This window comes from Lissotriton vulgaris, chromosome 3_1 (assembly GCF_964263255.1).
Source record: "Lissotriton vulgaris chromosome 3_1, aLisVul1.2, whole genome shotgun sequence".
Classification (NCBI taxonomy): domain Eukaryota; kingdom Metazoa; phylum Chordata; class Amphibia; order Caudata; family Salamandridae; genus Lissotriton; species Lissotriton vulgaris.
The window spans coordinates 2084719397-2084734971 of record NC_141689.1 but is presented as its reverse complement, the minus strand read 5'-3'; the positions used below and the strand labels follow the sequence as shown (position 1 = coordinate 2084734971).

At 45.8% G+C, this 15575-nt stretch overlaps 1 protein-coding gene across 9 annotated transcripts in view; it reads left to right on the top strand.

The window, feature by feature from the left end:
* Positions 1-15575, top strand: part of EXOC1 (exocyst complex component 1) — a 332741-nt gene that overhangs the window by 118618 nt on the left and 198548 nt on the right. For all 9 annotated transcript variants that reach the window (XM_086962628.1, XM_086962632.1, XM_086962630.1 and 6 more), the window contains one exon: positions 5360-5587. In XM_086962628.1, coding sequence (XP_086818754.1) covers positions 5360-5587 — 228 coding nt within the window. The remainder of the gene's footprint in view (positions 1-5359; positions 5588-15575) is intronic.

Sequence of the window (15575 nt, the reverse complement as noted above, 5' to 3'; positions counted from 1 at the left end):
AATGCATGCTATGCTATGAATATGAAGGGGTATCGTTTAGTCGCCCATGCAGGGTTCTCCTCAGGTTCCCGAGGGGTGGGTATTCTTATTAAGAACTCTCTCCCGTTGGAAGTTGATGCAACGGTCCTCGATGATAGAGGGCGCTATGTCGTCCTTACTGGTCGTTGGGAGGGCAGGACCCTTTCCCTGGTCTACGTGTATGTCCCTTCAGGCCTACAATACACTACCTTTGCAGATTTGGGGCGGGTTCTCCTTGCTCTCCCCGAGGGATCATTAATATTGGGTGGTGATTTCAATGCGGTTTTATCTGGTATTTTTGATAGACACCCACCTAGGGACCTCAAGCAGGCGCAGAATTGGCTTCATGATCTCATCGATACTTTAGGCCTTGTAAACTGTTGCACCCCTCTCAGCGACAGTACACATTCCACTCTGGTGCCCATGGTAGCCTTTCGAGGATTGATTACGTCTTGGTGCCTGCTGCACAGGCGCCCTCTGTCGCTGAGGTTAAACATATAGCTCAGGGAATTTCTGATCATTCTCCTTTGTGGCTTCGGATTGAATTGTCTTCGGGGACCGGGGGGCGGGTGGCCCCGATCAACCCTTGGTATCTCCATAACCCTAAAACTCGTCACGATTCGATAAAGTCACTTGATCTATATTTTTGATTGTGGGCGTTAAGAAACAGAGAGATGAGGGGTTAGTGAAGGTTGAGACTGAAATAGCGGACCTGGAGTTAGACCTGGAACAGGAGGTTACCCGCGCGAAGACACATACATTGCGATTAAAACATTTGGAATACAGGGCGTTGGTTACGGATGCAACTAAGGCCATGAGTCGAGAGCAGCAGGGTCGTCTATATGACGTGGGAGATAAAGCAGGTAAATTGATAGCATGGTTGGACAAGAGGGATAGAGCTAGTCGTGTTGTGCCTGAGATTGAGATGGTGAGTGGAGTGTTGGTCTCGGACCCGGTAGAGAGTGCTTTGCTGATCCTTTTCGGACGGTGTACTCCCCCGTGTCGGATAGGAAGACACTCATTTGTTGCTGCGTGACATTACTTTGCCGAGTCTTTCGGGCGCTGATAGAGAGCAAATGGACACCGCAATAACCGCCGATGAGGTTGCCCTTGCGATCTGCTCCTTGCGGTCTGGTAAGGCCATGGGTCCTAACGGGCTGCCGATAGAGCTATATAAGTTGCGGCCCGATAAGATAGCTCCCTATTTGAGAGATATGTTTTTGGAGTCTGGTGAATGTGGTTCTCTCCCCCGAGATCAGCGACTTGCGACGATTGTTGTTATTCATAAGGATGGGAAACCAAGGGACAAGTGTGGGTCGTACGGACCTATATCTCTTTTGAACGCGGATCCTAAGATTCTCGCAAAGGTGCTGGCCAATCGATTGATTACTGTCATTAGCGAACTGGTCCATCCGGATCAGTCCGGTTTTATTCCCCATCGGAACACTGCGTTGAATCTCAGGCGTCTGCACGGAGTTCTCGCGAGGGCTGCGACGCTGTCGGCCATTTTGGCGTCCTTGGATACCACGATGGCTTTTGATACTATTGAGTGGCTTTACTTGTGGGCTGCATTATCTAAATTTGGCTTTGGTCCCAGTTTTATCGGTTGGGTCCGACTTCTTTACGAAGATCCCCTTGCGCAAATTTGAAGTGAACGGTTGAGTCTCGGTTCCGTTTAGTCTCGGGCGTGGTACCCGTCAGGGGTGCCCCCTGTCACCGCTCCTGTTCGCCCTGGCCCTTGAGCCCCTTGCCGCCTGGATCCACTGGGAGCCCTTGATAAGGGGTATTCGGTGGTCCTCCGGCTATGAAGATCGTATTTCGCTCAATGCAGACGACATTCTGCTATATCTCACCTCGCCCAGGAAGTCGTTGATGGTTTTCTGTGATGTCCTGGCCTCCTTCGGTAGAAACTCGGGTTTAATTATCAATTAGGCAAAATCCTATTTGTACGTTCTTTCTGGTGACGTCCCCCTCCTCCCGCGTAACTGTCCCATACAGGTGACGCAGACTGGATTTAAATATCTGTGTATCTGGGTCTCCACAGACCCTGTGACTCGGTATGAGCTGAATCTTCTCCCACCTTTAACTAGATTGCGGCAGGATGTCGCGGGTTGGCGTAGACTTCCGCTCTCGCCTTTGGGACGAGCGACCCTCTTTAAGATGATGTCTCTGCCTCGCTTCCTATATGCCCTCCAAAACACGCTTGACATAGTCCCCGCCAGTTATTTTCGTAAGATCGAGGGTCTCCAGAGGAAACTGATATGGGATGGTCGACCTCGCATTGCGCTGGCCAAACTAACGCTCCCGTGGTACGATGGGGGTACCGCCCTCCCGGACGTCAAGCGATATTACTGGGCGTCTCAGTTGGGGGCCATTAATCACGGTATGTATGGTCCCGAACTGAATCCCGCGTTCGCTATGGATAGATGGCTGCTGCCGGGGGGAAATTACTATAGGGCACTGTACTCGAAATCAGTGGTCAAGTCATCGTCGGGGCCTACTAGGATGGCAGTTCGTGTATGGCAAGATGCAACTACTTCTATGGGATGGAAAGACCGCCTGACTTTAGCGACCCCACTTTTCGACTCTGATAGACTTGGTACTCTGTGGAAAACAAAAGGGTTCGATAAGTGGGACCTCATTGGCATTAGCAAGGTGGGAGACCTCTGGGTTAAGGGACAAGTGAAATCGTTTGATACTTTAAAGAAGGAGTTTGAATTGGGGAACTGAGAGTGTTTCCGCTATGCCCAGATCCGCCACGCATTGATGTCTGTCTTTTCGACCGGGGAGGCGGTCCATGAGTCGTCCCCGCTTGAAGATAGATTGCCAGGAAATCCATTGCTGCCGACTGACCCGGCCACCCCTGGCTCCATGACCCCAGTGCGACTCGGCGCTACCGGTAGTATCCGGATTGCGATACACGCGGACACTAGGTAATTTGCGTGCTCCGCCCATGGGCCCGAGAACATCAGCAAATAATTATTCCCCTGCTAATCCATGTCCTCAACATTATCAGTCGAAGTTCCTGGCCCTGCTGAACTGAATTCATCTCAAGCTCGTCTGTGAGCTTCTCATCTTGTGCTCTCCTGGCTAAAGAGGCTTATATTCTAAGGCAACTATTGTTTTGTCCTGATGATGGACCCCATCATTTAGTAGGGGGTCCGAAACGCCGTCGACCTTTTGAGTACCATATACCTGTGAAAAGAATTACTATGTAATGCTATGTAATGGTACCTATAAGAATCTCTCTGTATAACTGGATTTCTACAGAGATTGCTGCTCTTGCCTTGCAAGCCCTTTTGTGTGTTGTCTATGTCTATGTATCGTCGTGGTTGGGTACAGGCTTGTGCCCCACGCATGTGAATTGTTGAAGGTGTTATTTTGTGTTTCAAACTCTTATTCAAGTAAATACTTTGGAGACCTCTGTCCGGCTGGGCATGTCTTCGGCAATATAGAACTGACTGAGTCTATATTTATTTTTCTACTATCCCTTGTCTCCTTGCCTGGGACCATTGTTGTGTTTGTATAATAAGCTCCCCGAGGTCCCTCGCTGATACTATTGGGGTCCCTTGTTGTTTTAAATAGACGCTCTGGATAGATGGCTGCTGCCCGGGGGCAATTACCATAGGGCACTGTACTCGAAATCAGTGGTCAAGTCATCGTCGGGGCCTACTAGGACGGCAGTTCGTGTATGGCAAGATGCAACTGCTTCTATGGGATGGAAAGACCGCCTGACTTTAGCGACCCCACTTTTCGACTCTGATAGACTTGGTACTCTGTGGAAAACAAAAGGGTTCGATAAATGGGACCTCATTGGCATTAGCAAGGTGGGAGACCTCTGGGTTAAGGGACAAGTGAAATCGTTTGATACTTTAAAGAAGGAGTTTGAATTGGGGAACTGAGAGTGTTTCCGCTATGTCCAGATCCGCCACGTATTGATGTCTGTCTTTTCGACCGGGGAGGCGGTCCATGAGTCGTCCCCGCTTGAAGATAGATTGCTAGATGGTCACGTTCCGGACAGTACAATCTCTCTTGTCTATAAAAAGCTGATCAACGATAGGTCGGATCTCCTGTTGCCCTTGCGTGACCTCTGGGTCCGGGACGGCCTTGAATTGGATGACAAGGATTGGCAGTCGGCGATCTCCTCTCCCAAGGAGGTTGCGATTCCAGCGAGACTTCGGCTGGTCCAGCTTAAGATTCTTCATAGGGTTTACATCACGGGCCCCCGTCTGGTTTGCATGGGCTTTTCCGAGGAGGGTTTGTGTAAGCAGGGATGTGGTCTGGTGGAGACATTTCTTCATATTATTTGGGAATGTCCTGAAGTGGCGGCTTATTGGAACGGAGTGTATGATGTAATGAAAGAAGTTACAGGTGTTCCTCTCCTACCGGAGGCCAGGCGCTGCTTGCTAAATGTCTGGGAACCCACAGATTACAACGTGGCCCAGACCCAGTGGGCGACCCTGGGGGCCATGATCGCTAAGAGTGATATCGCACAACTGTGGGTGTCCCAAAGGCCGCCTACGGTTGAGATATGGACGGAAAACATGGACTGGTGCATGTTTCGGGAACAAACGGTGTATCTGGCCCGGGGCCGCCCCCGGAAACGGCATAGAGTCTGGGGGCCGTGGAATAGATATTGAGGAGACAATGTACACCACCTGCAGTAGATAACATCGATATCCCACTTTCCCCCTGACCCCACATTCAATGTCTGCAATACTGTCTGCTTACTGTTTCGCCCCTGTACTCCTCCTTCCTTATAATGATTGCTTATTATTTGATGTACTGTTTATCTGGCCTCATGTGAACAAAGCGCTATGTATATTGTTTTTTGCCTTGCTTGTTATACTTAACAAAAATAAATATAAAAAATAAAAAAAGCTAGTGTTACAGGTCCGTTAGTGCGCTGCAGTGGTGGTAGTTACAAATCTTATTAAACAATATCACAAAATATTTATATTATGAGGAATACATTGTTCACTGTGCATGTTAGAGTAAAATGTAAGACTGTAATCTCAGTACATAAATAACCATACAGTTTGCCACCAGAGTACCTGAAAAACCAGCTTTAGGCTGGTAATCCGAAAAGGCATTAAGATCTAGGAGTAAAGTATACTGAAAGCAATATAAAATGCCAAAGACAAAAGATCATGGAACGACCTTTTGCCAATTAGTCCAGTTCTCTTTGTAACCCAGCCCTCTGACAATCTGAAAAAATGCTACCCAGGGGGGTGGTGGGGGGTGGGGGGAGCTAGTATTCCTTTAGATCCAATATATAAATTATATGATTTGATTAATTGAATGTAATCTTCTTTTTTAACACTTAGGTTTTTACTTGCAGGCAAATATCCAGTCAATTATGGCTTCTGAGAAGCAAGTGAACATCCTCATGCAGCTGCTGGATGAGGCCTTGAAGGAGGTAGACCAAATTGAAGGGAAGCTGAGTAGTTATGAGGAGATGTTACAGAGTGTGAAAGAGCAAATGGACCACATCTCTGAGAGCAACCACCTCATCCAGCTAAGCAGTGCGAACAATGTAAAATTGCTGTCTGAGATTGAATTCCTTGTGGTAAGTGTGCATTGATGTGTGATGACGTAATTGCATTAGGAAGCACCAATGATTTTAGAAAATTATGTTTTAAGTACAGATCTGTGACTGCGGCTGAGGGAAGGTTTTCAGCTCTCCGTCCATCATCTCCTTGTGTTTGCAACTATGGACAAACCCTGGAGTTTGTATAGACAAACCTCCAAGGGGAGCGCACCCCCCTCATCTTCGCTCATTGAGGAAAGAAGCCCTCATAATGCTGGCCAAGGGTACAATGGAAAAGGTGCCTTTTTTCCCCAGAAAGGCATGGGTTCCTACTCCTGTTTATCCTTGTAGGAAAGAAAACAGGGGAAGAAGGATCCGTCCTAAACTTCGGGAAACGAAACAAATTTTACGCAAACAATCCTTCTGCTTGATTATTCTCTCCGACATCCTGTATCTGCTGAACAGCAGAGACTACATGACATCTCTGGACCTATAAGATGCGTATTTCCACATTCGCATAGATCCCAAACACCTCAAATATCTCTGCTTCCCTGTAGCTGGTACCCATTACCAGTTAGTTCTGAGTCCTCTGATTTGACCTTGTGTCCGCTCTTTGCATATTCACCAAATGTCTCGCCCCAGTAGCAGCCACCCTCAGAAAGCAAGGTGATCAGGTATTCCCCCTTCCTAGACGACTGGCTGCTCAAAGCATCAAACCCACAGCAAGCTTCCAAAGCTTGCCTCTCATTGTTTTACAGACTAGGCCTTACTGTGAATTATCCAAAATCCTCAACTGTTCCAAGTCAAACAATAATGTTTCTAGGAACAAACCTGGATACAAAACGAGCCTTCCCCTCTCATGACAGACAGCGAAGGGTAACAGACTTAGCTCTAAAGATTTCCAAAAGAAAATCCATTACAGTTCGACTTTACAAGTCACTACTGTGCATGATCTCTTCTGCAATCAACCTGACCCCACTGGCACTGCTGAAAATGAGGCCATTTCAAGAGGAGTTGCAAGTGCAATGGTTCCAATTTGAAGGGTTGTTCGAAGACTTGATAAACATCAACCCAAAGATAGTGGAAATTATTAGCACGGTGTTCTCAAATATATAATCTTTCAAAAGACCTCACATTCTTGACTTTAGTGCCCGACTTCGTCATCAACACCGATGCCTGTCTAGAGGGCTGAGGCGGCCACTTGCAGGACCTGCAAATCCAGGGGAAGGCATATCAACCGCTTGGAACTGAAAGCGATATCTCTCACCCTGCAAATTTTTCTTCCATGAATAGCAGGCGTTTCAATGCTGGTACGTACGGACTACAAAAAAGGGGGTACAAGGTCGCTTGCACTATCTCAGGAAGCCCAAGAGCTTTGGGGCTGGCTTACAATCCATATCTCTGAAAACTGAGCATGTGTCAGGAGCAAACAACACCTTAACGGACACACTCAGCACAGCCAAAGACAGTTTCCAGGCGTGAGAAGTGGGATCAGTCGAAGCTGGACAAAATATTCTCGCTGTGGGGCAAACCAGCGTTGGATCTCTTTACAACAGAGAAAAATCCCAAATGTGAGTTCTACGCCAGTCGCTTGGGGGAATACTCTTTTGATGAGATATGCTTTTCCCACTTCCATCTCCTACAGAGGATTCTCAAAAAAATGAAAATATAGCATGGTTGCCTCCCAAATGACCCAGACAGCATTGGTTTACGGAGCTCCACCTGCTGTGGGAGTCCAATCCCATTCGCCTACAGACAACTCAAAACACTGTTAACGAGGAAAAAGGACCAGATACTACACCTAAAACCAGCCTCTCTATAATTTGCATGCATGACTCCTGAATTTGACGAGTTCCAAGAATTGACTGTAGAGAGATTCTATCCAAAGCAAGAGCTGTAGCTACCAACAAGACGCACAAGCTAAAATGGAAGCAATTCTGTTTGTGGTGTCAACAATCTAGCCTTCATCCATTGGAAGTGTCACCTGCGCAGATTCTGTCATATCACCTGTTGCTAGTTAGATCAGGGTTGGTACATACGTCTGTAAAGGTTCACCGTACAGCAATTTCAATGGGCAGAGGTTCTGCACATTCTCTCTCTGTTACACAAGAATAGTCAAACAATTTGTGAAGGGGCTGTTCAGAGCTTTTCCTCCAGTAGGAGCTCCTCCACCCAGAATGGCATCTCAATGTGGTTCTCTCTCAACTTATGAGGCATCCATTGGAACTCATTCACAAAGCAGACCGGACATTTCTCACATTGTAATTCGCTTTACTGTTGGCTCTCACTTCAACTCGAAGGGTCAGCAAGATTCTGGCTTTCACGACGCTGGAACCGTTCTTGCGTTTCACTAATGATTGTGTGCATATTTGAACAAACCCAAAATTCATCCCCAAGGTTCTATCGCAATTTCATCTCAATTAACCTATCATACTTCTTACCTTTTTCCAAAAATCACCATCTCCAGCTGAAAGGTCTTTCCACACCTTGGCCATTAAGTGATGTCTTAAATTCTATCTGCATCGTACTAAACAACTCCGTAAAACTGATCAGCTGTTGGTCTCTTATGAAAACTCTCGTCAATGTACTGCAGTCACAAAGCAACCATCGCAAGATGGATTTCTGCTTCCATTCAGTTTTGCCACACCTTGCCTGGCAAACCACTCACAGCAAAGGCGCACTCAACAAGGGCAGTGTCCACCTCAGCTGCTTTGCTTGCAGGCATCCAGCTGGAGAAGATATGTTGTGCTGCAACGTGTAAGAGCACCCACATGTTCATGTAGCACTACTGCCTGACCTGCCTCCAGGCGATGCCTGCATTCTCTATCTGGAGGCTCTCCCCGACTGCGACCAGAGACAGTAAGGTAAACCCAACGCTAAAAGACACCCCTGCGCCCGATTCCCCAGCGCCTTGGGTGGCCCAACCGATGGTGTCCCGGCAACCCCCTGCACCCCAACTTACCTTTCCAACCAGTGGTCACCTCCAGCAGACCTTCTTGGCGGAGTCTGCGGTGTTTGTTCTGACCAGAGCTTCCCCATTGAAACCAACAGGGGTCCCAACGTTGATCCCGCACCCAGCCGCCTCTGTGCAGCTCTGGGTGCCCCTGGTGTGATAACTTGGATTCCCCTTTGCCCTGGGCTTAACCCCAGGACCACTTGAAACTCAACCCTCAGCACCGTTTACTTACCTGCAAAACGATAACCCCATCTTTCTCCATAGGATTCCATTGACTGTTTTCCTCTGAAAACCTTCTAAGTGTTGAGGGTGTTTGAATGGAAACCTAAGAAACTGTGTTTTTAGAAAAGCTGTTTTACTCACCTTTTATCCAGGAAATGTCTCAGTGTGATATCTAGTGGGGAAGGAAACAAGGCAACCCTACTCACTTGGAGCCTGGATGAAGGTTTTTTACAAGAAACAATGGCTCCTTTGGATAGATAAGAACTAATTCTGATAAGGATAACGCACAATGCCAATGCGGGTGATTGATTTGGATGTCAATAAAAGGAAAGCTATATATACACAGTGAGAATTTTTTGGTCAATTCAAAAAGATTTATGTAAATACATATCAACAGTTTGTACAGAGTATCCGTAACATTATATACACACATATAATCAAAACAGTGATGGCGTGTCCCAAGTGAATTTTACAAAAAAAGAGCCTAAATTGCTAAAGTGGAACATAATAATGTGTAAATAACATAAGGTTTCGAGTTTGCATTCAGTTGGAAAGAGACGACCCAAGTATAAGTGTAAGCAATCAAAGTACAACAGTTGAAATGTATAAACAACTGTTGTGACAAGTCGGTCTCTTTATCTCTGTCGACAACGTTTCGACCTGAATAGGGTATCAGGTCTCTTCAGAACTGTTCGATGATGGGCACCTATAAGATATGATAAGTGTATTCTTATTAGTAAATTCCAGGAGTAAGCCAGGTGTACTCCTGACTTAGTCCTGTAATTCGCAAGTAAGCCAGTAGTACATGTACACCTGCTCACAGCAGGATCTTGTTGAATAAATGTAATGTTGTGGCTTCACAGGCATCTAGTCAGTGTTTTTTTGAAATAATTGTTTTTAATTAGCCTTTAAGTACAATGCAACAAACATTGCAAAGGGAAATTAAAAAACAAACTAGCCAGTACAGACACATTACCTGAATGATCATATTACACGTAGCATGACAATAACAAATCTGCTGTTTGGGTGCTCTGTTCACAGTTCTATATGGAAAAAAGTAAGATTAGTCAGAGTACAGGTGATCATATCCATTAACCAAAGATCAGACAATTGCATTACATGGGAGTCTTTATCTACCTAGTCCATGCTACGCAAACCTTGTGAAGCTCGATATATAGAAGTGACCACATCTTTGTCCTCCAACTACATCGCACCAGCATCCAGGTGCTTGGATAGCAATTCCGTCCAAGCCACCATTGTTTCAACTCCACCTTCAACACTGCGCTTGCGGGCCCATGCTACAAATATCCTTAGGTCTGGATGTGGTGGGGATAAGTTCCCAGAAAGTAGACAGCTGTGAATGGCCATATGTGACATCCCTAATCCATTAATTTAGAGAAGGGATCTTTCTGCGGCCCCAGTGTATGGCGATTTGGCGTTTAGCACACTGTAGAATCATGGCATTTGTTTATTAATGTAAGAAGTTTTCTATAGCGCTGGCCTGACCCTAGGGTATTGGAGCGCTTTACAGCAGATACATAGCAGAGAATCACCAAACACAAAATAGAAGAGCAACACATTAACAGAAAAACACAAAATAGAAGAGCAACACATTACAGTGCAGGACAGTCTTAGTCTTCGGAATCCTTCGAAGTCTTAGAGTTGGAGCAGAGCGCCGTGTCAGCTAGCTACTCCGAGTGATCCTATCCACTCCCTAGGGAGCTGTTGAGGAACAGGATTTTGAGTTGGTTTTTGAATTTTACAAAGGAAGGAATGGTTCTAATGTGAGGGGGAATTGAGTTCCAGATTTTAGGAGCGCTTCTGGCGAAGGATCGATCCACAGTTTTTTGTTTTCTAGTTTTTGGCGGAATGAGTAAGAGGGAGTTTGAGCTTCTGAGGTTCCTGGTCTGGCCGGCTTTTTTCTTTTTTCGCCAGATATTCGGGGTTCCGGTGTGTAGGACTTTATGCTTGAGGCAGGCTGTTCTGAAGCTAAACCGAATTTCGACTGCAAGCCACTTTACTTTCCTGAGTGCAGGGGAAATGTGGTTGAATTTCTTGATACCGGTGATCATTCTGGATGCTGCATGCAGCGTTGTTTTGATGGGAGCCAGATGTGATTTTGGATTTACTGAGAGGACTGCGTTCCCATAGTCCAGTCTTGACAGTACCAGAGTTTGAGTGGCCTGTTTGAGATCACTGGGCGGAATGAAGGGTTTTATTTTGTTTAGTAGTCTGAGGTTAAGGAAAGCGCTCTTGGCCGAATTCTTGATGTGTCTCGTCATGTTCAGTTTTGGGTCTAGAGTGTGCCTAGTGATTTGACAGAGTCTGCTAGAGTGAGATTCCTGATGAGAGCATCAACGGCCTTTAACCATTTGGCAATTTGGGGTTATCTTCCTTATTTCAACTGAGGAGTGTCTCAGTCTTGTCAGTGTTTAGTTTAAGGTGGTTGCATGGCAGTCAGTGTTGGACATCTCTCAGTACGTCATTGAGTCTTTGAATGTCTTTGAGTCTGTTTCCATATAAATCTGAGTATCATCAGCGTAGCGATGGGAGCTTATGTTGGCTTTTTTGAGTAGTTTGGAGAGAGGTTCCATGTAGATGTTAAAAAGGTGGGGTGATAGCAGCGAGCCTTGAGTGTCGCCCTTTGTTGACTTGTTGGTGGTCGGAAGTGAAGTTTTTGATATTTATTTTTTGGGTGCGATTGTGTAGGAAGGAGGAGAACCATTGGAGGACCACTTCGCCAAGACCGGCTCTTTCTTGGAGAGCCCTAAGGAGGAGTTTGTGATCTACCGTATCAAATGCTGCCGAGAGGTCAAGGAGAATGAGGAGGCAGCATTGGTCAGAGTCTAGTGATCCGTGGATATCGTTGATGATGTTGAGGATCGCTGTTTCTGTTTTACAGCCTTTTCTAAAGCCAGACTGGTGGGGTTCCAGGAGGTTGATGTTGTCCAGGTGATGGGTTAGTTGTTGTAAGACGCATCTTTCTAGGGTTTTGGACAGAAGGGGGAGGTTCGACACAGGTCTAAAGTTGTTCAGCTCTGTAACGTCGAGGCTGGGTTTTTTCAGCAGGGGTGTGACTTGTCCCATTTTAAGGCAGTCTGGAACGACTCAATTTTTCAAGGAGCTATTTATGATTGTGCACCAAAGCGGAGCTAGGGCGCGCTTCCGTTTTTTTGGCAGTAGGGGAGGAATGGGACATGAGCTGAGGGGTTGGAGGTGGAAATCAGCGGGGCTATCTCAGATTCTTGAATGGGACGGAAACTTAGCCAGGATTTGGAAGAGGTACAAGGAGAGAAATTAAGCGTCCCAGACGTGATTCTCTTAGTGGGGTGCGTATTGTTGACGTCCAGTGAGAATTCGATCTTAGTGATCTTATCATTGAAGAAGTTGGCGAAGTTGTCGCAGAGTTCTTTCGACGCCTGTATAGAGGAGGTCACAGGCTTGGAGGTTTGTTGTCTGATGCTATAGAGCTCCTTGGGTCTATTTTTTGCACTGTCCAGCGTCGAGCGGAAAAGGCTGGATTTCTTGTTTTTGATGTGATTGTTGTACTTTCTTCAGGCTGTTTTGAGTTGTTCACGGAGGATGGAGGTAGGGTTATTTCTCCAGCTTCTTTCTTTGGCTTTTAGTTTTCTCCTTTCAGAATTGAGGTCGGAGTTGAACCATGATCTGGATGGAATGGCTTGGCTTTTTTCAGCTGTAGGGGAGCTAGCTGGTCAAGCTTGGTCACTAGCTTTGCGTTGTAATGCTCGGTGAGTTCATTTGTGGAGAGGTGGTCGTAGGTGTCTGGAAGAAGTGAGCTTATCCATTCTTCAAGGACTACCATGGGAAACTGAGATAAGCTTCTGATCCATTTGGGGGGCTCTTGCATAGGCGTTTGAAACAGAGTTTGTTGGTTGATATGAAATAAGATCATGTGGTGGTCTGACCAGTCCACGGGGAGTATGTGGTTGATTGTGATTGTGTTTCGTTGAGCGATGATGGCATCAAGGTGGCTCCTTTGTAGTGCATCTCCTCCGTGCAGTATTGGGTTAAATTGTTGTCACAGAGGAGACTAGATAGCGTTTGAATTAGGGGTTGTTAGTTTCATTCCACCGCAGGTTAAGGTCACCAAGAATTAGATTGTTGGCGTCTGTAATGGCTGGATTTTCTGTTTAGATGGGATCAGCCCCCAGGGGCCCCTATGACCCAGCCAAAACGTACTCACCTTCCGTCCTCAGGACCACCTATCCAGGCACCTGGTACCTACCTGAGGATAGGGAACTCGCAATATACAAGCTCATATTATCAAAAACACCACTAAATCTATAGGGATACTAAGAATACTCACTGATTACTAGGGATATCCATACCCTACACCACACTTATTTACATCAGTTGGTCTCGCGGCCACCCCGACCCAGACCGTTCTACCCTAGGGCAGATCTGACACACAATCTGGTGCGTCTACACACGGGCCTGCAGAACCCAATGCTCCCTTTTCCAAACCGTTCGCGATCCTGCGAAACCTACACACTAGTTCAACCACCTAGTGCTCTCATTAACTCAAGCCACAATCCAGTGGGTATACACACTGGTTCAACCCCCCAGTGCTCTCATTAACGCCGCATATCAACGACGACCACATTCCTATGAACACCTATACATATATATATATATATATTGGGATATTATCTCAGCTGTCTACTCGGGATGAAACTACAATAATGACTTTGAATATGGGTCCAGATTGTATAGTGTACTCTCTGCTCTTGGCATCAAAGGTTCACTCACTCCCTATTTATGTGATCACCACTTACCTGATTGGGATTACTCATCCATTCACGTGCCTAGTATTCACCTAGGAGCTACATTTACCTTCAGTGAACAAGAATAGGGGCTACACACCAGTTGACTGAGTTGTCTCTTGATTTAAGCGCTCCTACCCCCCTTTTTGATCCATCAGTGGCTCAACAGCAACTGGCTTGAAGCCAGGATAACTTTATCATGAAAGAACTCAAGCACTGTAGTTATGGGGATGTTTATTATTACACTAATAAAATACACATATACAAATATGTAACTGACAAAGACTATAGGTAGAACACACCGCTTGAAAGAGAAGGATTAAACATAACAGGAACACTCCACTGAAAGGGAAAAGATTAGAAAGTGTAAGTGTAACTAATTCAGACTACCTCACCTATTAGAAGGAAGATTTCTCTCTCTGCCTCTGGTGGGATTAGGGCTCTCTCTGTCTCTCCCTCCTTCATCACATCACCACGCCTCTGGTTCAGTTGCTCCAGCTGACAGCCTTCACTGCTTCCTCTCTCCTCATCTTCAGTAATCGTCTGCCTTCTTTCTCCATTCAAGAACTGCACTCTATTCTGCAGCTCCCAGCAGACATCCTCTCTCTCTCTGCAAGCTATTCGGAGCTCCAAGTTGTTCTGGGCTCCCAGCAGTCCTGTGCTCCAAGCTGGTCTGAGCACCACGCTGAACTGCACACCACGCTGCACTGACTTCCAAAACTGAACTGACCTGCACACAAGCTGGAATGAACACTCCTCCTCTCCTGTAGCTCGCTAATATGGATTCCTCTCCCCTCATGGAAATTTCCACAGGAGGGCTGTCTCCTACCGAATTCCTGTGCCAGCTCCCAGGCTTCCACGCAACCGCAGTGCGCCTCTGCATGTTACGTCTGGGCCCAAGAGAAAAACACATTTCTCGGATAAGAAGCAGTCCTAACTGGATTTTCCCTCCAGCACAACAGCCTTAACTGAAAACATTGCCTTTGCCCTAAAAAGCCTCTCTGCTTCCATCAAGATGGAGTCTCTCTAGCTTTAGGCCTGAAAGGGGTGAAATGCTCCTTAGCTCTGTCAGAATACCTACATAAACCATACCAATATGTCTAATATGTCAAAGCCAATAGGCAATAGACAGGTTAAAGTCAAGAATAAAGACATATTAAGCAGCTATCCTCTTCTAGGTCTGGAAAAAGGGCTTAAAAGGGCCAACACAGGCTAAGAATGCCTATACTAGATGCGAGCAAGAATAATGATCTATTATCACTGCTAAATAAAGCCAAAAACCCTGCCATAACATTGCACCCTAGATCCTTATCTTGCGAGCATCTTATAAACAACAACAACCATCAAAACAAACATCAACATAATCTATCCAACATAGGCTAAGAATACCTATCCTAGATGTGAGCAAGATTAAGATCTATATCACTGCTCAATATCTCTGCCATCCACCCTTAGATCCTTATCTTGCGAACATCTGACAAAAAATAACATCTAAATAAACAAACATCAACACAATCTATCAACAAATCAAAACCTAAAAAACTCCCTAAAAACAATGACAACTCAAAGAAAGTCCACCTGAAACTCAATTGTAGGGAATAGAAACCTAAAAACAAATCAAAGCACCCTTGACCTGAATGCTGAAACATATCTGAGATTGGATCTGATAACAACAGAAACTAACCAAAGCATCCTCAAACTAAATGTGCCTCAACTTCTAATGATAACTGGTGAAATCTAGTGATGTAGGGACTTATGTGTTGAATGAAAACAGCAAGGGGCCTAAATGGGCCTACTTCGGACAACTTAAGGTCAACTTCTAATGAAAGAACAAGAACGGGCCTAAATGAGCCTTACGTACTATAGGCAACTTAAGCTAATGATGACACATGAAACTATTGGTGTAGGGGCTTGTTTGTGTGATGAAAATAACAATAGGCCTAAATGAGGCCTACCCACTGACATTAGTCAATTTAAAGTGAAATCTGAGAAATAAACATGACAAACTGTTGCAAGGTCTGGATAAACATTAACACATAATCATACTAAAAGACACACCACCCAG